Source organism: Papilio machaon, chromosome 10 (assembly GCF_912999745.1).
Source record: "Papilio machaon chromosome 10, ilPapMach1.1, whole genome shotgun sequence".
NCBI classification, from domain to species: Eukaryota; Metazoa; Arthropoda; class Insecta; order Lepidoptera; family Papilionidae; genus Papilio; species Papilio machaon.
This window is the reverse complement of record NC_059995.1, coordinates 3828103-3854510: the sequence shown is the minus strand read 5'-3', so window position 1 is coordinate 3854510 and position 26408 is coordinate 3828103. Positions and strand designations below refer to the sequence as shown.

The window sequence follows — 26408 nt, the reverse complement described above, 5'->3', positions numbered from 1 at the left end:
ATTTCCATGCACTAATTGTGTGTCCCATTTTCTGTTTGGACTACATTGTGCAGCTGTAAAGCAGCTTTATTTATTTATGTAGTATATAAGAAAATTAACAAAGACATTATTGTTAGCGGCTGATATAACATACTAAAATAATTATGTAGAACTACACAGCCTATTTTGTAGTAAGTTAGCAAAATACACGCTCTACTCGTATAAGTAATCAGCGATTTATTATTAAAATTATTTAATACAAGTTTTCAACGTTAGAAATAATTACATATTTAATAATATACTGTACATGACATTAAATGAGAACTACAATAAAATTAATGATAAAGTAAAATTAATTAAAAAATATTTTATTAGTTCACGAAATTGTGAAAGATACAAGATTGAAGCGAGGTCAATATTCTTGTTAAACGTAATACCTCGATGTTACGGCTGTCGTCAGACGAGATACGAAAATCTTACTATAGATAAGATAGGAAAAGTCTTTATTTGGGGTGCGATGGCCGGTGACCTCCTCGTGGTGCATCCTGGAAACTCCCGAACGACTTTAGGGAGGCTAACAACTGGCTAGGGGGAGGGACGGTGTCCGCGGGGCTATACCGGGTAGGGCTACCCATACCGGGAAGGCCCGCGGATACTAAGGGGCCTCACCGAGTCCTACGGTTAGCGTAGCGCTTTGGTCGGGGCTCAAGCACGTCCATCTTGGGCGGTGCTGGACACGGCGCGCACTGCGGTGCCGCCATGCTGGTGATGGGGTGTCATCCGTGGGGCCATGCCGGGTAGGGCCTCCCATACCGGACGGGCCCACGGAAGACACCAGCGGACCCTTTGGGTCGTGGGCTGGCGTGCCTGTAAGGCAGCGGTGCGGCAGGATTGGTCAATTCGACCACCCTGTCGAGCAAATCGTCGAGGGTGTGCGGCAACACATTAAAAGGCAGCGGACTTAGGTCGGTGGATGGCGGCCTTCAAGGCTCGCGGCGCGGCAGGACGATCGCATTCGATTACCTGTCGGGCAATGGTCGAGGGTGTGCGGCCACACATTAAAAGGCAGCGGACTTAGGTCGGTGGATGGCGACCTACAAGGCTCGCGCTTCAGGGCTAGGGGACCTCACCCTGCATTAAAAAGGCGGTTTCCGGTGTCCGATAACACTGGAAAACAGTATGACAATGGCAAGCTTTAAGAGAATATTACCCCAGGAGGGTACCGCTGGTCCATCCAGTGGGGAATCCCTCCCAGAGGTCATACTGACCAATAAGGTCAGCATGACCTCTGGCCGGCCGTCGTATTCTGGGGGGCCAAAAGACTGCCTTGGATACACCACGACCACGGCGAGAACTACGGTAAACGAGCATGCAAGCGATTTGGACAAGACGACAGGAAGGGGACAGGAAGTCCAGGAAGGAGGAAGCGGCGAGGCCGGGATAGATCTCGACACGGAGCTGATGCTAAGCGAGGACTCGGTGTCAGCGTCGATGTCCGAGGGAAGCCGAAGGGCCAACCCTATGACTAGGAAGCGGAGAGGCAGACCGCCCACCAGCCGCACATATGCGGGACTGGCGAAGGCGAAGCATCTGCTAGTCGAAGCGGAACAGCGCGAGGAGGAGCAAAGCCGGGCGGAGGCAGAGGTAGTTGCTGCACGAGCCAAAGCCCGAGCCCATAAGCTCTCCGAGATGCTGTCTGACGAGGAGGACGAGGGGTTCCAGGCGGCGGGTTCCCTCGGTAAAATTATTAAAGAAAACGTCGAGGTCATCCGGAAAGTGGCCTCCACTTCTAAAAACTTGAAGGGAGGTTATGTGAAGGCCCTCAGGGATGCGGCTGAGGTAATAACAAAGTCGACAAAAGTCCTGCAAAGCCGATGCGTTACTGAAGAGACGAAGGGTCTGCAGGCGGCTAACGCCCGACTTCAAGCCGAGGTAGCCCAGTTGCGAAAGGAGGTGGCCGACATGAAGGAGCGCCTCCTCACGCCAAAAGAGAGGACGGAACCACCACAACATACGGATAACGAGGAACTCATCCGCACCATTTTATGTCAGGTGGGCAATATGGTGAATGCCAGATTCGAGGCCCTCGAAGATCGGCTTCTTCCGGAGAAGCGAATCCGTCCACCGCTTGCGGCGGATAGTAGGCCCGAGTCGGTGGTCCACCGCGCTCGGGAAGTCGCAAGACAAGAAAAGAGTGGACCAGCGCCGGGTAAAGCCTCGGGCAAAGCCCAGGCCAAAGCCTCGGGCAATGCCTCAGGCAAAGCTCCGACTAAATCCCCCAAGGGCAAGACGACGGAACCTCAAGCCCGGCCACAGCCACCGGCGGCAGAGCATGCAGCACCACAGCAGCCTGCGGAACTGCCTTGGAATGAGGTAGTGAAGAAAGGGCTGAATAGAAAGAGGAAGGAACGGCCTCGAGTCTTCACCAACTCCGAAAGGAGGAGAGGGCCAAGACCGCCAGCGGTTAACGTACCGAAAACCGCCGCAGTGGTCGTAACAATTACACCGGAGGGATTCGCAAGCGGCCTCACATATGACACGGTCATTGCGGAGGCCAAAGCGAAAATAAAGCTACAGGATGTGGGAATAACGACAGGGGTACGTTTTCGTGTGTGCGCCACAGGAGCGCGAAGGTTCGAAGTGGTAGGCACAGAGAACGGCCCCCAAGCCGACGCGCTGGCGGCCAGATTATCACAAATCTTTGACGGGGGGCTGGTCCGCGTTTCCAGGCCGGCCAAAACAACAGAGATCAGAATATCTGGCCTTGACGACTCCATGACCGTGGAGGAGGTGTTGGCTGCGGTAGCCCAAACAGGGGACTGCGCCAAGGAAAACCTCAGGTGTAGTGGAGTGGTTAGGGATAGATTTGGTGTCGGGCATGCCTGGGTCGAGTGCCCAGTCGCAACAGCTAAGCAGGTCGTCGCAGCTGGCCGCCTGACCATGTCCTGGGTAACGGCAAACGTCAGGCTCCTAGAACCGAAACCGCTGCGCTGTTATCGGTGCCTCCAAAAGGGGCACGTAAGAGCGCAGTGTAACTCAGACGTGGACAGGAGCAATCAGTGCTTCAGATGCGGGGCAGAGGGGCATAAATTTAAAGAATGTACCTCGAATCCGCACTGCACCGTATGCGCTGCGGCTAAAAAACCTGCCGATCACAGGGTAGGAGGGAAGGGATGCTCTACTCCAGCCCCCAAAATCACCCGAGGGATCCCAACACGGCCACCACCACCAGCACACCAGGAGCCAGCAGAAGTAGTAGCAATGGAGACGGAAGAAGTTGTCAACAGAAATGGCCCTGCAACTTCTTCAGGCTAATATAAATCACTGCTTACGAGCGCAAGACCTGCTCTTGCAGAGTGTGGCGGAGTGGTCGGTGCAGGTAGCAGTGGTCTCCGAACCCTACCTCATTCCCAACAGGGATGAGTGGGTGGGGGATGTGGAAGAGGTTGTGGCACTTTTCGTGCCTCGGTCCTCGAGTTCCCTGTCAATCGATGGGGTGCAAAAGGGCCGCGGCTACGTGGGTGCCACAATAGGAGGTACCTTGGTTGTAGGCGTCTACTGCGCGCCGAGCAAAAGTCTCCCCGAGTTTGAACACCTACTCGACCAGGTTGGAGCCCTTGTACGCAGAGGTCGTCCCAGTTCTGTGCTGGTGATGGGCGACTTTAATGCGAGAAGCTCCGTCTGGGGTGACACTGTCACAAGTCCTCGGGGCGCAGTACTAGAGGAGTGGGCCTTAACCTTGGGACTTGGCCTCCTAAACCGGGGCTCAAGACCCACATGCGTTCGGCCACAGGGTAAATCAATCGTCGACTTGTCGTTCGCAAGCCCTGCGACGGCAAGACGGGTGTACGGATGGGAGGTAGTGGAAGGGGTAGAGTCGCTATCAGACCACCACTACATCCGCTTCACTCTATTGGAGACACCAACGGTCCCAGCTCACCAGGGACCGGAGTCGCCCCATCGTGACACTCCACGGTGGGTGGTGAGGCGACTCAACCCAGACTTGCTCAGAGAAGCCGCACAGGTGGAAACGTGGTCACCTGGAATGAGCATACCGGACGTGGACCAAAGGGCTGCCGCGCTGCGCGCATCAATGTCTCGCGTTTGCGACTGTTCGATGCCGCGGCAAGGCCCTATTCCCAAGAAACGCCAAGTGTACTGGTGGTCCGCAGAGATCGCAGAGTTGCGTGTGGTGAGCGTATCTGCGAGACGCCAGTACCAGAGATACCGGCGAAGACGTCACAGAGACCCGACCACGGAGGCGAGGTTGCAGAGTACCTACAGAGACGCGAGGCGAAATCTGTGCCGAGCGATCTCCGAGGCAAAAGATAGGGCGCGAGAGGAGATGATAGAATCCCTCAATCAGGATCCGTGGGGCCGCCCCTATCTTTTAGTGCGAGGGAAATTAAGGCAAAGGACACCGCCTCTGACACGGAGCCTCCAGCCCCACCTGGTGCAGGAAGTAGTGACGACACTATTTCCGTGCAGAGAGGCGCATACACCGCCGTTCAGGATACCGAGGAATGAAAATCCTGACACTGTAGAGGATGTCCCACCTATTACCTCCGGTGAATTCGGGGCTGCAATCCGCCGGCTACGTGCCAAAAGGACGGCCCCGGGCCCAGACGGCATACCGGGCCGCGCCTGGGCGTTGGCCGCGGACGCGTATGAGGATACAATGGTCGCGCTCATGAACGAGTGCCTCGCTAGTGGTCGCTTTCCCCTGCTGTGGAAGATTGGCATCTTGGTCCTGCTGAAAAAGGAGGGCCGATCGCCTGATTCCCCAGCAGGGTACCGCCCGATTATTCTTCTCGACGAAGTGGCGAAAATATTCGAAAGAATCATCGCGAACCGTCTGCAGAAGCATTTGGTGACGGTCGGCCCAGACCTAAATGCCAATCAGTTTGGCTTCAGGAGCGGCCGATCCACCATCAATGCAATATTGAGGGTCAAAAGGATAGCGGAGGAGGCCGTAGCTCGGGGTGAGGTTGTTCTCGCGGTGTCCTTGGACATCGCGAACGCGTTTAACACCTTGCCCTGGAGCGTTATCATGGAGGCGCTCCGTTATCACCAAGTACCCGAGTACCTTTGCCGGATATTGAGGGACTATCTGTCAGACAGGTCGATCTCATACCAGAGCCGGAACGGGTGGCGTTCACACACGGTCACCTGTGGGGTTCCGCAGGGCTCGGTCCTCGGCCCCCTATTGTGGAACGTGGGATACGACTGGGTCCTGCGGGGCTCCTTAATCCGAGGGGTAGAGGTAACCTGTTACGCAGATGACACGTTGGTGACGGCACGAGCACCCACACACTGGGAGAGTGCGAGGGTCGGCACGGCAGGAGTGGCCCAAGTTGTCAGCCGAATTCGGGCCCTGGGCCTGGAGGTGGCCCTTCACAAATCAGAGGCCTTATACTTTCATGGTCCTCGAAGGAAACCCCCTCCAGGATCTCAAATAACAGTCGGAGGAGTGAACATTAAAGTGGAGTCCCACATGAAGTACCTGGGTCTCATGCTGGACGGACGGTGGTCCTTTGAGGGCCACTTCCGGACACTGGGTCCCAAACTTCTACGCACAGCCGCTGCGCTCGGCAGCCTGCTGCCGAACATCGGTGGCCCGAGGGCGGCGTGCCGGCGGCTTTTTCTAGGAGTGGTAAGCTCGATGGCGCTCTACGGTGCTCCAGTATGGAGCGGCGCCTTGAGTAAGCGCACGGTAGATATTCTGCATAGGCCTCAGAGATCCTTGGCCATCAGAGTTATAAGAGGATACCGCACCATCTCATTTGAGGCGGCTTGCGCCCTGGCAGGTTCTCCGCCATGGGTACTGCAGGCGGAAGTGCTCGCGGCGGTCCACTCGTGGCGCGAGCGTAGAACCCTTGTCGGCGGTGCTCCACCACCAAGGGTAGAAGTTGACAGATATCGCGACGAACGGCAAGAGGAAGCAATGGCCAGATGGCAATGCCGCCTCCGCCAGTCGAAGTATGGATCCAGGACGATCGAGGCAATCGGCCCAGTCCTGACGTCATGGGTGAGGAGAGCGCACGGGATGGTGACCTTCCGTCTGGCGCAGGTGCTGTCGGGGCATGGATGTTTCGGTAGTTACCTGTGTCGGATTGGGAGGGAGCCGTCCGCAGTGTGTCACCACTGTGTCGGTTGCCTTGACGACACGGCACAACACACGCTGGCGGACTGCCAGGCTTGGTCGGCACAAAGGCAGGACCTCATGGCCGTAGTTGGGGAGGACCTCTCCCTGCCGGCCATAGTAGAAGCCATGGTGGGATCCCACGACGCATGGCATGCCGTGCAGGGATTTTGTGAGGAGGTCATGCGCCTAAAAGAGGACGCGGAACGAGCTAGGGAGGCGTCCAGTCAGGACCCCAACCGGAGCCGCCGCAGAGGGGGGAGGAGGAGAGCGTTCGCTCGAACCCTACCACCCTGACAGTACTCGAGTGGCGAGCTAGGGGGAAGCTCGTCACTCTGAGTTGATGAGGAAGCGCTGGTTTCCCGCGCGCGCATGAGGCACGACAACTGCAGCGGAGGCGTCAGCCAATCACCACTGGGGAGTGTGATGAATGCTTTAGCGTGCCCACACCCCGGTGCTCGGTGAGCTGAGGGAAACAGTGGGGTTTTAGTCGGTAGTCTTCTATAGGGAGGGAGTCCGACATAACCACCGCGCCTTTCCCCTCTAGGGCGCGGTGGTATGCGTAACGCATTTCCCCACTATAAAAAAAAAAAAAAAAAAAAAAAAAAAAAAAAAAAAAGGAAAAGTCTTTATTTAAGATCTTATTCAAAAGAACAAATTAATTTTTTTTAAGTAATCTTTTTTGTTTTTATAATTGAAGCAATTTATAACGGCTCTTTGGTTGAAGATGTATCAAAAAGGGATAGCCCTGACTCTGTTGCGACATTTGTGAGTGTGATCAAAAGCCATGAGATATAATATTTTGTTAAAATTAAAAACATGGAGGTTTATCAGGTCTTTATCTTATTCATTTGTTAACATTTTTTCAATAGAAGTTTAAGTTTAAGTAAGAAGCTTAAGTCAACTACTCCAAAATAATAATAATTTCATCTCTATCCTGTATCCGGTTCAGTTTAGAAAACCCTGAAAAATGAAAAAAATAAATAGTATCGTTTCTAGTTAACATTTAATTCTTTCCTTTTCGATGTATTTTTAGGTTGCCATTGTTACCACCACAACATTGTGCCATCAATACCACAACTACATTGAAGATGTGAGTAACTTTATAAATTGTATACATTTGATTTTGTCTGTATCATGTGCAGGTTGAAATGCTAAATGTGCCGGGTGCGGCGAAACCGCAAACACCTGGTGCATTCATTAGTCATGGTCTGTTCAAATGCTGCATTCACGATACGTGCTTTTTATACAGTTTAGGTAATATATGATGATGTAATTGAATAAGGATTGATCAATGAAGGAAAGAAAGAAAAGGTTGGTGGGGAAACATTTTATATTACCCGAGTAGATAGTCGTATGTGTGAATGGACTGATAGCGAAGAGCTTCGAAATACATTTTAAGTAACTCTCGCGTAAGGGCTAGATACTTAAGGCAGTTATTTTGTAAACTGCAGCCTTGAACGCCGGATGTTTGAGTCATGGGATTCCACGGCCCGTGTACTATTTTTTATATAATATATTTATTTTTTATATATGAAGTATGGAATAAGTAAATAAATGATTGTGAGAAATTTTCCTAAAAAGGTCGTTTTCTTTACGTTTAAGTTATAAATTGTAAAAATAGTATTTAGGATTCGTTGTAACATTACATTACATTTAACAAAGGGAAACATTTTACGTCGCTGACAGCAAATTCCCACAAAGGAATTCGTTTACAAAGTGCCACAATGGTTGTTGTATGATTGAAGTGGAAAATGTAGTATTTTTTGGCTATGAAAAACGAGCAAGGTAACTACTATTGGGATTACGTTTAGATTAACGAATTATAGTGACCTATTTTCCGAACACTGTTATGTTGTTTATTCATTGTGAATTAAGAAGAATGTACACTTGCAGATGGGAGACTCGACGTCTACATAGAATTATTGATAAGTTCGTTTTAAAAAATTAAAAAAAACTAGTTTGCATGAATCCTTCTTAATTATACCGCTTACTTTGAATATATACTAATAGCCTGTCCCGGTTTTGTTGCGCTGAAAACGTCACTATATGTTTTGTCAAAAATAAATATATAACATTTATTTCCATTTATCTTTTGAAATTCATACGAAAATATGTACATTTAATAATGCCACTATGATCTTGTTTTAATCCTTATACTCCGTATGTGTATGTATACGCCGTAGTACATTTATATGAACAATTCAAAATTAAAATTCGAAAGTTTCGAAATAAAGAAGTCCAAGGTTTTTTTGATTTTATAATTTTAGCTTGTTTTGATTTTGATTAAATCTGTTTAAATAATTAGCATCTTTAAATGAAATCGTACGTGGCATTAATAATTGTATTGCCAACCATCATTGAAATAATTAAAGGCTACAGAATGATACCACAAATTGAACTCTGTTCTGATATCATACGTTACCGAGTTGTCAATAAAACCACATTAAAGCAACATGATAATAAATTACAGAATATAATAAATCATTCGTAATGTTATTTCAGCAATGTTTTATGTAAAAAACAAAGTTAACTCATATGTTCAATGAAAATACCTAAAGTAATAATAAGCCTGTTTGGTTTACCTATCATTAATAGTCTAGTCTAGTTAATAAATAGGATGTTTGTTAGAAGGTATCTGTAGCTCAACGGATCTCGATTAAATATGGCACAAATGTAGAAGATAGTCTTGAAGAACACATAAGCTACAAATTATGTTTTTTCTTTTTTAATTCCGCGCGGACGTATTCGCGTGCGACTGCTAGTTTCATGATAAATATTTTCTTTAAAATTAATGATCATATTATTAAATTACTTATCATATATGATCATTTATGACGATGAAGGTGTTTTCCTTCATCGTTAGAAAGTCGAATAAATGTTCATATGTAAATCTCAAAAAATATTCGTACCTGGGGGGATTCGAATCCTTAACCCCTTAATCGAAGTGCTTAACCCCTGAGCCACAAATGCTCAATTATATTGTTTCATTCATCTATATTATTTCAATCAATTTTATTGTTAACCAAAATAATAATTTCGTAAAACGTTAGATGGATATAATAAACGAAGGTAAGTTATTTTGAAAATCAAGAAATTTTTCGAAGCTAGAATTAAATTTTCTTATCTCCCTTTCATTTTATTGTTACTTAAACATTCTCCACCAAATTAGTACAGCGTGCTGTTGTTTTTGAAATAAATTATTAGCTTTTAGCTCTTGCTAGTTGAATAATAGTTTCCAACGTGTTATTTTAGCTGGTTGGCTATTTTGCAAATGAACCGTGCACTACACATTGTTTGTAGCGGTCTTATTATTATCTTATGAATAATTTTCAAAAAACCTAAAAAGAACTTAAATAAGATATAACAATCATATAGTTATTTATATTATAAAGTAAAAACTAAATACTTTTTAAAATATTTTCTTTATTGTTCGTGTTTTGTTGTTATTTTCATAAAGAATAATTTTATTACGTTGGCGTTGAAAAAAAAAAAAACTATACTTATTCTGCCAAATGCCTTCACGCGTTAAAATGTCGTATGAATTCAATATTGTCACTACCCTTTGCATCTGACATTCCATTTAAACCTTCTTCAGAACCCTTCAAATACTAGGGCATTAGTTATGTGAAATACATTTTTCTTTGTACGTATTCAAATAAATCAAATAATTTAGTAGAACAGGATAATCGATATAAATAAATACTTATATGTTTGATATGTCTAAAATAAACGGAAAAGTATTGAGTCATGAAAAAAGGTCTTATTAACACAATATCTAATAATTTATGTATCACCCAACAGATGGATACCGCACGATCCGCTTTTCGCAGGATTGACACGGTCGCCTATAATAATAATATTTTTATAAAGTCAACAGTTGTTTGTTTTTACGGTCATTTTTATATCTTATTTCGTTTCTTGTATCGAAATTCACTAAATGTTTGTACTAAAACTTTAAAGTTATTTCAGGCAAAGCGCCTGTTACAATGTATTCGGCAAACTATACTTGCTGCACGTGATCAAAATAAAACTTAAGTTAAAATTTGTTCCATATTAGGCCTGAAATTCGCACTTATATTAACCTTTTTCTTCCTTAACTTCTGACTTAAGTTATATTACGTTACTATTTACGTTATATTTTTATATTACAGAAGCGTAAAACCGCATTATAAGGGAATAATGACTGACATAATTGACATTTTTATAAAACGGTACTTGTTGCAATAATAAAGACAATAAATTAGGCATGTCATTGTTGTTATGTTTCATTGACTATAAACGTAAAGATTCTTGGAATAAATTCTGTGAAAAAGTTATGTGATTAAGTAACTGATAATAATGCCCTAGGTCTCTTTTTTAGTGTTGGTTGTATTCGCTTTGGTTGATCTCGGCGGGGGCACTACTACGCCACAGACACAGACTGAGTCAGAGTCACCGTCACAAGAACGAGAAGGACGTAGTAGCTCACTCCCTTCGCTCACATCAAGTTAGTCGGTCTCTTTCGCTCACCGTGAACGCAATGGCGACGAGTGCATCGGAGCGGAATAAACCGTTTTACGACGTCAACGACGCCGAGGCGCTATTCGAGAAATTTGTCAAAGATTTCGACAAGAGTTACAAAGATGACGCAGATAGAGAAGAGCATTATCAAGCATTCATCAAATCTCTGCATCGAATCAATGAACTGAACTCAAAAGATGGCTCCGCGACATATGGCATAAATAAATTCGCAGATTACACAGCAGAGGAATCAAAACAGATGCGCGGAATGGCTAAACGCAGTAAGTGCTAAACGAATGTTTTGTATTTGTTATTGGTATCGCCGCATACTAAGTAATCTAAACAAGGTATATGCTTTGTTTATCATATTGCTTTTGTAGTTGTTTTTGTGACGTTGTCATGACATTGCAGATTAAAAATAACATACTTGTCAAGAAAAACTCCAATTCATTGCACAGTGAATACTTTTATTCCATTTTCAACATTTCTAACGGTCAATTCCACTAGACGACTTATCACATCGACGGATATCCAACGACTGCCCGAGCTCCTGACTCAATAATCAAACGCTGTTTCAACCCCACCACTCTCAATCCATTCGCCGGAAGTTGTCACAAAAGAGTGGCGGGGTCGAGCAGTGCTGCCATCTAAGAAAACTAAAACTACCTTTTATAAAATTATTACATTCGGCCATCCTACGAAATGTGTAGCCTCCTGGCACACTAAAACATCAGGAACTCTGCCAATTAATTACTTACTAACTTAAGTTACTTATTATAATTTTGAAGCCAATATAATAAAATCTTAATTTAATTTAACAATATAACTATAATACAATATTATGAAACGGTATAAAAGTATCTATTTTCCTCATAAAAGTATTCAACCTACGTAATAATTATTAGAGACTCAAGTAGAAGCTCTTATGAAAGATTTAAAATCGCAAGTCAATCAATCTAACCAAGAGCTTGATAAAAGTCTAGACTTCCTAACGGACCAATTAAAAAACATTGAAGGTAAGTTATCTACGTTAGCTGAGGAGGCGATCTGGAAAAACGGACATCGCTACTTGACGAGCGATTAGATACTTTGGAACGTTTTCCTTTAAAAACAGCCGTTGAAATAAGAAACGTCCCTGGTAAACGGGCAGAATCCAAATCCAATCTCCTACAAACTTTTGAGCGCCTAACTAATACTTTGGATGTTCAAATTGAAAAGAATGAGCCGACTCCACAACGTCTACAGTCGTTGTCGAATTTACCAATACTTGGACTGAAATGGATGTGCTAGCGTCTGTCAAAAGCACAGAAAAAAAGGACTCACGAACTAAACTCCAAGCAACTTCCTTTCGTCGGAGAAGTCATTCCAGTTTACATGTTATAAAGATTAAAAGAGATTAACAAAAATTAGAAGAGTACATTTTCTCGCCAGAGAATTAGCAAAGGCAGAAAAATACGCTCACAGCTGGGTTAAAAATGGTAAAATACTTTTACGAAAAACAGAAGGGCCATTGTCATTAAAAACGAAGATCAACTACATTCATTACGGACACAAAATAAAATATTCTACGTAGTACAATATTTAAACACATTTGTATAACATATACCGTCCATAATGTTATCTTGTTTGTTCATTTTATAAATGTAATATGTAGACACACTTTACTAAAACATCAACAATCCTAAAATAATACAATTAACTGCCAACAATCAACTTACTCTTATCACACATACTACCACCGCATCATAGAAGTGTACAATGCCAGGCATACTTATAAAATTCACCTTAGTTCCCCAATTTGTCTATCATACAAGTATGCTAACCTTGAAATTAATGTTCCATATTACGGTTGCTTAATTTGTAAATACTGGTACTGTGTAAACATCAACACACTGTACGGCTTATTACTACTACTATTCGAGAACATTATATATTACCCATGTACACTAAATTTATGAAAAGTTACAATAAAAGTTGCAATATACGTGTCATATTACTAATGTACAATATCTTATATACAATTATATAAATATCAATTTCACACTATCAACTAACATTATTAAAACTCATGACAATAAAAATACAACATCATTCCTCCAATAGTGTCAACTTCATGAAAACTGTTATTGTTACTTAACAACGAAGCACGAATTTTGTTTACAAAATCAAAACATACGTTTTATCAATTTAAACCTCTATTAATATGTCGTATTATGTATACACATACTAAGGCACTCTGATGTTTTACAAAACAAACAGCCCTAAACGTAGTACTTATATCCATTCATTTTTTTTGGTAGGAGTACTAATGTACCCTTAATTATATCCGACATACAAATAATGTACCACACAATCTCAATAATTAATGATAACATCGACAACATTGTACCATCTAAGGCACAAACCTGCACATCTGAAGAATTCAACTCGTTAATAAAATCACCAACACATAAACTAAAAATTCTAACACAGAATATAAAGAGTATATTGTGCAATTTTAACGGTTTCCTATTACTTCTTTCCAGAATAGCAATAAGTCCTGGCACCATTATTTTATTAGAATGCTGGCTTAACAATTCTTTATGTATCCCTTAAATAAAGGGGTACAATACTAGTAGTCTAGAATTTAAAAAAAAAACAAAATGATGGCATAATGATATAAACTAAAAACTATTTACACTGTGATTCCTTTGAACATAAACTTTCAGATGCTACCTGTATTATAACAAATAAAAAAATGGTATTATCCTAAAGTCCATTAACAGATCGCAATCATTTCATAATGTAATACCATTCCTTAAATCATGAGAAGAACTATTAATCTCATGTAAGAATTATAAAAAAAACATCGTAATAACAGGTGATATGAACATAATGTTCAAAATGCTCTCACCGACCACGATACCATATTCCTTCCTAGTCATGGATACTAACCAAACAAAACCCTTTTTCACTATCACTGTTACCAAGACTAATTACAAAGAAGTTTCTGAAACAATCAAAGCATCAGACCTCTCAAAAATATTTATTACTGCTGATTGTAACTTGGCCACAAACTATCTTTTAGATAATATATCTAAACCAATTACTAGACACTAAAAAAAAACTCTGGATCTTGACAGGACTATTAAGGTGCATGAAAAATAGAGATCGAATGCATATGAAATTACGAAACCAACCTGTTAATGTTATTTTTATTAAGACATATAAACGTTATAGAAATCACTGTAAAACCCTTCTTAGAAAAGCAAAAGCCAATTATGAAATAGAACGTCTGAGGGAAGCTAGTAAATCGAAAAATATGAAAATAACGTGGCGAATCATAAACGAAATTACACATTTTAAAACAATTCCCAAGGTATCACAAGATCTTCTAGAAAACAACCAACTATAAAAAAAAAGCAGTCAACGATGTGAATAGTTATTTTGTTAATATAGGTAAAGCTCTCGCAGAAAATATTGCTCCCGACACTGATATAAGTAATAGTCTACAGCCAACTAATACAACACTAAATTCCGTGATCCTAACAGATGCCGATATACCTGAAATTCTGAACACCATTAACGCGTTAAAAATCGATAGCTCCATGGGCTTGGACAATATTCCCTCCGCTGTACTACGCCAAAATAGTTACTTACTTGCACCAGTCATAACACACATTGTTAATCTTTCCCTACAGTCAAGAGTCTTTCCTAAATCTCTTAAACATGGCAAAAAATACCTATGCACAAAAGTGATGATAAAATGATTGTTGGTAACTACAGGCCCAATTCCATATTAACATATTTATCGAAGGTTTTTGAAAAGATAATTAACAATAGATTGGTCAGTTTTCTAGAACACAACAACATGTTCTCTAAAAATCCATTTGGCTTCCGAAGAAATAGGTCGACTTCAAATGCTGTACTAACATTAACAGAATATGTCGCCAAAAACTATCAGAAAGAAGAGTATTGCTCTATTTCTAAATCTTGCAAAGGCCTTTGACACTGTGCCAATGCCGCTACTTTTAAACAAGTTAGAAGGTCTTAAAAACAAGGAATCAAAAATGTTCAACTTAACCTTTTCAAGACTGCCTCTCGGATAGGACACAGAGCATAAAGATAGGACCTCATATAAGTGACCCCTTAACTGTTAGCTGTGGTGTTCCGCAGGACAGTATACTAGGGCCTACCCTCTTTCTAGTTTATATAAACGAGCTTTGCAACCTCCCAGTCGATCGCGGTATCATTATCACTTATGCTGATGATACAGTTTTAGTTGTCCAAGGAGACACCTGGCCTGAGACTTTTGCATCAGCCCAAGGAGCGTTTAACAACATCTCAATGTGGCTCAGAAATTACTAGATTAACATTAAATATAGAAAAACAAAGCATGTAACATTTTCCATTAAGAACCCGCAGAATTTCGAGTCCCTCTTTCTACTTGCACACACCTCATCTACCTGCCAAAACAGGTTCTCGAATATCATGTGTAAATGCCAGACTATAGAAAAAGTTACCTCAATTAGATATCTTAGCGTAATCAATTAACTCAGCGAATCAGAAAATTAACTGCAGTTTTCAAAACATCAGGGTTTGTACATATAAAAGACATCATTAAAATGTTATATTACTCCCTATGTCAGTCTGTGCTAAGTTACTGTATTTCGTCTTGGGGAGGTTCAAATAAAATAAATCTTTTTCCACTCGAGAGAGCCCAACGCGGTATACTAAAATGCAGCACAAACTGCCCATACAGATATCCAACATCTAACCTGTACAGGGAATGTAAAGTTCTTACAGTAAGGCAACTATATATACCGACTCTTATCCTTCATCATCACTCATCAATTACATACAATCACGAGCTAATCTTCATTCAACGCTCCGCACATGTGAAGTGCCAAGAGTTCATACTACGTTTTCCGGAAAATTTTCATACTTCTTAAGCCCAATCTTACCTCTTTCAAATGCAAAAGATATTATTTCATATTATACTCATTGATTTAATTGTATAGAACCTTTTAATCCTTGATACAAACATAGAACTTTACTTTTATAAACGTACATAAACATACACACATTTACTTTTATTCTCACTTGACGACGTCGAAGTAGATGACGTCGAAGGAGCTCTTTTCCTCTTTACTTTCCTCCGTTTTGCGTACTTACGCTTCCTTGGTGGGGTTAGCGTACCTCCAAGGTAGCGTACCTCCAACTTAGTCATCGTCTGACGTCATATCTAAATGTATTAAATCCCTGGAATCATGTCTCAATCTCTCTTATTTACATCAAAGTTCAGTCTCAGTCAAATTTAAAGTCATTCGTTTCCTACGGTCCAGCGAGCATCATTGCTCACTCAATCATTAAGTTCAGTCGTTTCTTACAGTCCAGCGAGCATCATTGCTCACTCAATCATTAAGTTCAGTCGTTTCTTATAGTCCAGCGAGCATCATTGCTCACTCAATCATTAAGTTCAGTCGTTTCTTATAGTCCAGCGAGCATCATTGTTCACTCAGTCATTAAGTTCAGTCGATTCTTACAGTCCAGCGAGCATCATTGCCCGCTCAATCAATATCCAGCGTACATCATTGTTCGCTCAATCATTATAAAGCGAACATTCATTGTTCGCTCAATCGGTATCCCAAAAACATGATATTTCTCCACTGTTTAATCGTTCGAAGCGAGTAATTTCAATAGACATAAATACAAAAAAAAAAAAAAAAAGTAAGTAAATGATTCACACACAAATAAAGTTTCATACATAATAAAATAGAAACCTCTATTATTTATTTCCCTGTTGGGGGGTCTCGCTTGTATAACTATGAAATCATTACCCATATTCAATTTCCAAATATCCCGTAAAACGTTTAAAATTCTAAAGAATTCAAAATAGGTAGTATAAATAAATATAAATAAAGAAAAGTGAAAATACGAGTTAAAATCACATTCGATACTTATAAATCAATAAGTCATTAAATAAATACTATTTTTAATAATGACGTAAATAATGATCTCAATAAAAAGTCTTTGTAACACTAGCTTTTACTCGCGACTCCGTCCACGCGGAATAAAAAAATCGAAAACGGGGTAAAAATTATCCTATGTCCGTTTCCTGGTTCTAAGCTCCCTGCCCACCAATTTTCAGTCAAATCGATTCAGCCGTTCTTGAGTTATAAATAGTGTAACTAACACGACTTTCTTTTATATATATATAGATAGATAGATAGATATAGAAGATATGCATAATTTGTATTTTTGGAAAATAGACGTGATCAAATGCAGTATGACAGTGTCATATTTATGCCGTATCGAAAGTAAAATAAAAAATTTAAAAAAAAATTAACAAGCGTTATAGCTACTTTGTACTTTAAAGAAATTTTTTTTTTTTATGTAAATTAGTATTTAAAATTCTGAGGGCGTTCATACCTGGATTTTTATATCCCACTTCTGAAATGTCAAGAAAAACTCCAATTCATTGCACAGTGAATACTTTTATTCCATTTTCAACATTTCTAACGGTCAATTCCACTAGACGACTTATCACATCGACGGATATCCAACGACTGCCCGAGCTCCTGACTCAATAATCAAACGCTGTTTCAACCCCACCACTCTCAATCCATTCGCCGGAAGTTGTCACAAAAGAGTGGCGGGGTCGAGCAGTGCTGCCATCTAAGAAAACTAAAACTACCTTTTATAAAATTATTACATTCTGGTTTTGACAATTTGTTGTTGATTCTATTTTAAAAGGAAAAAATGATCTTTGTTTTTAAGATTTAAGGTGATTGTCAAATTGTAGTCTTAGATTGTTGCAATAATTAAAGTTTGATGGTACCAGGCATTAATAACTAGTATGTTATTCGCATTCATCTATTGTTATGCTAACAAGATTTTTTTACTTTGCAGATTGATGTGATAATCTCGGAGAAAAACTCAAAATTAAGATTAGTTTATAAGTATTAGTATGTATTGAAATAAATTTCATATAACCAATTTGTTTTATATAACAAAATATTATTTTACTCAATTTTATAACTTTTGGGGTTCCGGCGTACGTTGTAAAAGATAAGCGACCGAGAAAAGGTCGGATGTAGCAAAGGATGTACGAGCAAACATGGAGCGACTAAAATACAACTTTGGATCGACGCTATCAACAACCATCGTTAACGACTGTGTTCATCTATTTTCAAAACTAATTAATGTACATATTTGGTATAGATCATTTTATACTCGTACTAATTGTAATATTTATTGATATAACTTTCTCCTAGCAAATTATCATTCGTTAGAAGTATTTCTTTGAAGAAGGGTTTGCATTTATTACATTTTAATCTAAAAATGTTGACTTTTATTATAGACATTTTTAACAATTTTGTTCTTCGATACATTATATTTTCTCGTCACAAATTTTATGGAGTTACTGCGACTTAATTTAAAAAATATATATAGTGCTTTGCAAAGGTGTCACATCAACATAGGAAGACTTTTTCATTTGGCTAAAATGTGAATTTTGATATGCAAATACATAGTTCCAATTCAAAGTAGGAGGTAGTTTACTATATTCCGATTTATAACTGCACACGTTAAGGTTAAATAAATATTGTTTTAACGTTACATTTGAGACTACAGCTAAGTATTACGTTTGAAATATACTAGTTTACAATAGTATATGAATGAAGGAATGTTCAGAGATATGGACTTAACTCTTCTCTGAAAAAATAATACAAAACACTAGCTGCGGTAAAGTCAGCGGCAGCTGTTGCATCAAAGGCACGACTCGACCGAAAATAACTCGACCTCGGAGAATTCCAGTGTGTTTATTTCTGAGTGTACAGCAGAGGCAAGTGGAAACTAATTTTTACGTAAATGAAATGCGTATATACGAATACGAAATACGAATCGAATTACACCTCATTCTGCAAAATTCTGTTCAGTCATTTAAACTATAGCCAAACAAGGATATCTATCCCGGTGGACGAGGTGATTCTATCGCTGTTAGTTATGTCAGACACATGTAAAGCCTACATAGGTATACAAAATGACAAAGCAGCTAAAGCTGCTAAGTACTAAAGTACGACAAGAATTTCTTGACACTTTTTGACATTGACCAGTGATCCGTGATAATTTAGTTTGACTTATGCCCAGCGGGTCAGATATCCTTATCGGTCTATACATACATCCACAATAGAATTGACACACTTACTAACATATGTACATTCAGGAAAATAACTTCCTAAGCATAAAACATTGTGCAGCTGTGTAACAAATTAATAATATCTGTCCATATTAAATAGTGTCATATGTAAACAATGTTGCTATTTATTTTGTACTATATTAGTCATAACGGAATAATACCTACAATCAGACCATTGGTAACACATGAGTCATGAAATTCAATACTTGTTATTTTATCAGTTAGTCAGTCTGTAACCATCACTGTGATCACAATGTCGACTAGTATGTCCAATAAACCAATTTACGATATTAATAATGTCGAGGAGTTGTTTGAAAAATTCATTAAAGATTTCGACAGACAATATAAGGATGAAGCCGACAGAGAGAAACATTATCAAGCTTTTATTAAATCATTGAAACGCATCAATGAGTTAAATACAAAACAAGATTCCGCGACGTACGATATAAATAAATTTGCAGATTATACTGAAGAGGAAACAAAATGGATGTGCGGAGTTGTAAAACCACGTAAGAAAATAATGTATTTAATATTGTGAGGTTTATATGCCTTTAAATAGGCATATAATATTGTTTCTTTTAGTTGTATATAGCTTAATACTTATAATGCTGTTTACCATTTCTAAGTGATTGTCAGTTATTTAACAAATTAAATAATAATACCACATTCAATGAGAAAAATATTAATTAAAATCACGACTAATAAATTAATACACGTAATGGCCCTGATGGCCTTAGCTTGGTCATGCAGTTACATATCAAAGGATAAGGGTGCACTTCGACTTCTAGTACTAACACGGAAGAAGTTATTTCTACTTTTTAGTAGATGTTATTTTATGTTGTATTAGTTATATAGTTTGGCGCCAGCTTTAGTATATATATTCCTAATTACTCGTTACTTTCAGAATGATTATATAAAAGAAAATTCAACAAGGAGCTGTCAGAAGAAAAGAATATTTTAAAACATTGTTTAGATTTTTTTTATGAATTTAATTATATTATTAATCAATTATAGTTTACAATTTTGATATCCGCATAAATTAGAAAACACGAAAACGTACTATGAAGCTAAAAAGAAAGTGGAAAGAAACAAAAGAAAAATTGGTAACATTATAAATATTTTACTTGAAGTTTTACCATAAGATTTGGCAAGTTATTGTATTTAAAATATACGTTGCATAAATTGTTTTACTTTATCATTCTATTTATAGTCAATCAGAGGGCTCCAGGGAAATTTGTTCTTGATGCTGCTATTTTTGCTCAAATGGCATTACAGCAACTTGGGAATTGTTCTTTTTTAAATCATATTAAAGTTTTTCCTCGACCACTTATAAAACTGAAGTTTTAAAATTTATTTTAATAAAATGTGTAATTAAAGTATTTTTAACTCTAATGTTATTTGTAATATTTATAAACTTGATTTTGTATTCTGCATTGACATTTTGTTTTCCTTTTTATACAGATTAAATATAAAATACAGATTTCCAAAATTAAAAATAAAAACATGTGCATATAGACATTAATTTATACCCCGATTGCCAGTGTTCCAATTCACTTTCCATCGCAAAGTTTACCTTACAAAAGGGTTATCGTTGATGTATGTACAGTCACCACATTATGTAACATCAAGTAATTTATCTGGTTACGTAATATAAAAAGTAATATCACAGCCATGTCAAAACTTTATTGTTCTTCCTATTAATAAACATGATGTTTTGATATTGAAAATTATTATGTTAATTTTAACAGTAGACGCCAGCAACATCTGTTGTACGCATGGGCCGGCTTGCCCGGTGCAATACCTCGACCACGCAGAAGACAGGCGTAAACCATATATACGTATACTATATGTATGTATATAGTAAAGCTTAGATGAAATGCATTGCATCCTGCAAATGCATCCCTTTCTCTCTTTTATCTAGTGAAAAATTTTTATTTTCTCACAATATTGTACAATTTAGTAACAGAGGACTATAATGGTTCGTTTCTAAACCTGGCGCTCGTCCTATCTACAGCAGTTTCGTTTGCAGTAGCGCCATGCGGTAAGCGTGTGTGTGCAGTATGTTATAACTTTGGTATTTGAAAATGATTTTGAAAATACCTTCACGCGGTTAGACTTTTTGGTTAATTTAATTTAATTAAATGAATTGAAAACACTAATACATATACATAGCGTAGAATAGTATGTATTCAGTATATCAAATGTGCTTAATAATTCCGATGTAAAGTTAAAAATTGTTTGACAATTAAATTTAAACAACTGCAATTTTTAGTTCTAGCTGTCGTCCGCTACTCCGTCTGCGCGGACTAATCTATGCCAAATTTCACCGAGATCCGTTTAGCTGTTCTGAAGATAAACTTTCGTATTTATAATATTAGTAAGATTTACTAAGAATGATGAAAAACCTTAAAGTATCATAATATAATATGTCCGTATTTTTAATTGAGTTTACAAGATGTCTGTCTTTGATCTTTGCTTGTTAGTAGTGAAAAAAATATAATTTTTATCTCTCTCAAGTTACTGAACTTTTAAATATAAACTGAAAAACAAAAAAACAACTCAGTAGCACTGCAGTCTATTAACCTTATTGTTTATGCTATCTGCTGCAAATAGCAAGTTTATGTAAATACATCATAAATTATATGATAAGTTTGTATCATACAATTTATGAACTAGGTTGTGGAATGTCATTCGGTACTCATAGATAATATAATTTTTAATGAGCTCTATTATTATTTATATTTAACTATCTGTACGAAGCATTTTACTGAATTGTACTTAAATACGTTAGTTTAGTCGGAAATTGAAAATAGTTAAAAAGGCAACAAGCGCATCATTTTCGCGGCGCCCACTGAGCGGTTGCGGTTCAGCTCAAACGAACCAATTTCTATTTCGAATCCGTGTTGCACTTTATTTTTTCACCATTTATGACATGTTTTTTGTTTACATATAAGGTTTTAAGTTTACGATTGTATTACATTTTTTCTAGGGCATTAGTTTGTGAAATACATTTTTTTTTGTACGTATTCAAATAAATCGTTTTAGTAGAACAGGATAATCGATTTAAATAAATACTTATATGTTTGATATGTCTAAAATAAACGGAAAAGTATTGATTCATGAAAAAAGGTCTTATTAACACGATATTTAATCATTTATTTATCACTCAACAGATGGATACCGCACGATCCGCTTTTCGCAGGACTGACACGGTCGCCTATAATATTAATATTTTTATAAAGTCAACAGTTGTGTTTGTTTTTACGGTCATTTTTATATCTTATCTCGTTTCTTGTATCGAAATCCACTACATGTTTGTACTAAAACTTTAAAGTTATTTCAGGCAAAGCGCCTTTTACAATTTATTCGGCAAACTATAGTTGCTGCACGTGATCAAAACTTAAGTTAAATTTCGTCCCATATTAAGCCTGAAATTTGCACTTATATGAACCTTTTTCTTCCTTTTCTTCAGACATACGTTATTTTACGTTACTTAAAAGATTACAGAAACGTAAAACCGCATTATAAGTGAATAATGACTGACTTAATTGACATTTTTATAAATAGGTACTTAGTTGCAATAATAAAGGCAGTTAGTAAAAAAAGGATTGTGTGGTTTTATGAAACCACGGTAAAAGTGCAACTTTTTATCACATTATAGATATTTAAATGAGTAAAAGTCTATACACTACACGGTCAGCTGATGGAACTATAGACGCCGCTATATTGGCCTTGGCTGCTCTGACGAGCGCCTTTCACTTTATCCCTAGTCCCTACTCCACGGCCGACCGTCACGCGACATCCGACACACAGACCAAAAACTTTGAGACGATGTAATAAAAGTTTCACTTTAATAGGCATATTATTGAAATTATGTTTCATTTACTATAAACGTAAAGAATCTTGGAATAAATTTTGGAAAAAGACTTGTGATTAAGTAAATAATAATAATGCCCTAGGTCGCTTTGATAATTTTTTTTTGCGTTGGTTGTATTCTCTTTGGTTGATCTCGGCGCGGGCTCTACTGCGCCACAGACTGAGTCAGAGTCACCGTCACAAGAACGAGAACGACGTAGTAGCTCACTCCCTTCCCTCGCATCAAGTTAGTAGGTCTCTGTCGCTCACCGTGAATGCAATGGCGACGAGTGCATCGGAGCTGAAAAGACCGTTTTACGACGTCAACGACGCCGAGGCGCTATTCGAGAAATTTGTTAAAGATTTCAACAAGAGTTACAAAGATGACGCAGATAGAGAAAAGCATTATCAAGCATTCATCAAATCTCTGCATACAATCAATGAACTGAACTCAAGAGGTGGCTCTGCGACATATGGCATAAATCAATTCGCAGATTACACAGAAGACGAACACATATGCTGCTGCATGAATAAACGCAGTAAGTGCTAAACAAATGTTTTGTATTTGTTATAGGTATCTCCGTATACTAAACAATCGATACAAGGTACCTATATGTTTTGTTTACCGTATAGCTTTTGTAGTTGTTTTTGTGACGTTTCTCATGACATTGCAGATTATAAATAACATTTTACAATTTATTGTTGAATCTATTTTAAAAGGAAAAAAATAATTTTTGTTTTTAAGATTTAAGGATGATTATCACATTGTAGTCTTGTTACAATAATTAAAGTTTGATGGTACCAGGCATTAATAACTAGTATGTTATTCGCATTCATCTATTGTTATGCTAACATGAATTTTTTACTTTGCAGATTGAAGTGATGATCTCGGAGAAAAACTCAAAATTAAGATTAGTTTGTTTATAAGTATTAGTATGTATTGAAATAAATTTTATATAACAAATTTGTTTTATATAACAAAACATTATTTTACTCAATTTTATAACTTTTGGGGTTCCGGCGTACGTTGTAAAAGATAAGCGACCGAGAAAAGGTCGGATGTAGCAAAAGATGTATGAGCAAACATGGAGCGACTAAAATACAACTTTGGATCGACGCTATCGACAACCATCGTTAACGACTGAGTTCATCTATTTTCAAAACTAATTAATGTATTTGGTATATCATTTTATACTCGTACTATAATATTTATTTATATAACTTTCTCCTAGCAAATTATCATTCGTTAGAAGTGTTTCTTTGAAGAAGAGTTTGCATTTATTACATTTTAATATCAAAATGTTGACTTTTATTATAAACATTTTTAACAATTTTGTTCTTCGATACATTATATTTTCGCGTCACAAATTTTATGGAGTTACTGCGACTTAATTTAAAAAATATATATAGAGCTTAGCAAAGGTGTCACATCAACATAGGAAGACTTTTTCATTTGGCTAAAATGTGAATTTTGATACGCAAATACATAGTTCCAATTCAAAGTAGGAGGTAGTTTACTATATTTCGATTTATAACTGCACACGTTAAGGTTAAATAAATATTGTTTTAACGTTACATTTGAGACTACAGCTAAGTATTACGTTTGAAATAGACTAGTTTACAGTAGTATAGAATGTTCAGAGAAATGGACTTAACTCTTCTCTGAAATAATAATACAAAACACTTGCTGCGGTAAAGTCAGAGGCAGCTGTTGCATCAAAGGCACGACTCGACCGAAAGTAACTCGACCTCAGAGAATTCCAGTGTGTTTATTTCTGAGTGTACAACAGAGGCAAGTGGAAACTAATTTTTACGTAAATGAAATGCGTATATACGAATACGAAATACGAATCGAATTACACCTCATTCTGCAAAATTCTGTTCAGTCATTTAAACTATAGCCAAACAAGGATATATATCCCGGTGGACGAGGTGATTCTATCGCTGTTAGTTATGTCAGACACATGTAAAGCCTACATATGTATTGAAAATGACAAGACAGCTTTAGTACGACAAGAATTTCTTGACACTTTTTGACATTGACCAGTGATCTGTGATAATTTAGTTTGACTTATGCCCAGCGGGTCAGATATCCTTGTCGGTCTATACATACAGCCACAATGGAATTGACACACGTACTAACATATGTACATTCAGGAAAATAACTTCCTAAGCATAAAACATTGTGCAGCTGTGTAACAAATTAATAATATCTGTCCATATTAAATAGTGTCATATGTAAACAATGTTGCTATTTATTTTGTACTATATTAGTCATAACGGAATAATACCTACAATCAGACCATTGGTAACACATGAGTCATGAAATTCAATACTTGTTATTTTATCAGTTAGTCAGTCTGTAACCATCACTGTGATCACAATGTCGACTAGTATGTCCAATAAACCAATTTACGATATTAATAATGCCGAGGAGTTGTTTGAAAAATTCATTAAAGATTTCGACAGACAATATAAAGATGAAGCCGAAAGAGAGAAACATTATCAAGCTTTTATTAAATCATTGAAACGCATCAATGAGTTAAATACAAAACAAGATTCCGCGACGTACGATATAAATAAATTTGCAGATTATACTGAAGAGGAAACAAAATGGATGTGCGGAGTTGTAAAACCACGTAAGAAAATAATAATGTTTTTAATTTTGTGAGATTTATATACCTTTAATATAAATAATATTGTTGTTTCTTTTAGTTGTAGATAGTTTAATGCTTATAATGCTGTTTACCATTTCTAAATGATTGTCAGTTATTTAACAAATTAAATAATAATACCACATTCAATGAGAAAAATATTAATTAAAATCACGACTAATAAATTAATAGACGTAATGACCCTGATGGCCTTAGCTTGGTTATGCTAACTGTAATGAAACTAACTGTAAAAAAGGATGACGCACTTTGACTGTGGTCTAGCACTAACACGGAGTAGGTTATTTCTACTGTTTAGTAGATGCTATTTTATGCTGTATTAGTTGTATAGTTTGGCGCCAGCTTTAGTATATATATTCTTAATTACTCTTTACTTTCAGAATGAATTTATAAAAGAAAATTCAACAAGGAGCTGTCAGAAGAAAAGTATATTTTAAAACATTGTTTAGTTTTTTTTTATGAATTTAATAATATTATTAATCAATTATAGGTTACAATTTTTATATCCGCATAAATTAGAAAACACGAAAACGTACTATGAAGCTAAAAAGAAAGTGGAAAGAAACAAAAGAAAAATTGGTAACATTATAAATATTTTACTTGAAGTTTTACCATAATATTTGGCAAGTTATTGTATTTAAAATATACGTTGCATAAATTGTTTTACTTTCTCATTCTATTTATAGTCAATCAGAGGGCTCCAGGGAAATTTGTTCTTGATGCTGCTATTTTTGCTCAAATGGCATTACAGCAACTTGGGAATTGTTCTTTTTTAAATCATATTAAAGTTTTTCCTCGACCACTTATAAAACTGAAGTTTTAAAATTTATTTTAATAAAATGTGTAATTAAAGTATTTTTAACTCTAATGTTATTTGTAATATTTATAAACTTGATTTTGTATTCTGCATTGACATTTTGTTTTCCTTTTTATACAGATTAAATATAAAATACAGATTTCCAAAATTAAAAAATAAAAACATGTGCATATAGACATTAATTTATACCCCGATTGCCAGTGTTCCAATTCACTTTCCATCGCAAAGTTTACCTTACAAAAGGTTTATCGTTGATGTACA

General features: G+C 38.0%; 2 protein-coding genes across 4 annotated transcripts; both read left to right on the top strand.

Moving 5' to 3' along the window:
- Positions 1–1164: 1164 nt before the first annotated feature.
- On the top strand, positions 1165–10615 carry LOC106719018. The gene is made up of 6 exons (XM_045679787.1): positions 1165–3231; positions 3290–6347; positions 6822–6889; positions 7158–7214; positions 7267–7378; positions 10485–10615. Exons 1-6 carry the CDS (start codon positions 1165–1167, stop codon positions 10613–10615), a joined length of 5493 nt encoding a protein of 1830 aa, XP_045535743.1.
- Positions 10590–24484, top strand: LOC106707639 (cysteine protease XCP2). 3 transcript variants are annotated; one of them, XM_045679618.1, is made up of 2 exons: positions 10590–10905; positions 23532–24484. In XM_045679618.1, exons 1-2 carry the CDS (start codon positions 10644–10646, stop codon positions 23534–23536), a joined length of 267 nt encoding a protein of 88 aa, XP_045535574.1. In that variant the 5' UTR covers positions 10590–10643; the 3' UTR covers positions 23537–24484. The 3 variants fall into 3 exon arrangements, with proteins under 3 accessions (XP_045535574.1, XP_014357621.2, XP_014359839.1); XM_014502135.2 differs by lacking the exon at positions 23532–24484 and adding an exon at positions 17516–17918; XM_014504353.2 differs by lacking the exon at positions 10590–10905 and adding an exon at positions 22826–23197.
- The last annotated feature ends 1924 nt before the right edge of the window (positions 24485–26408 follow it).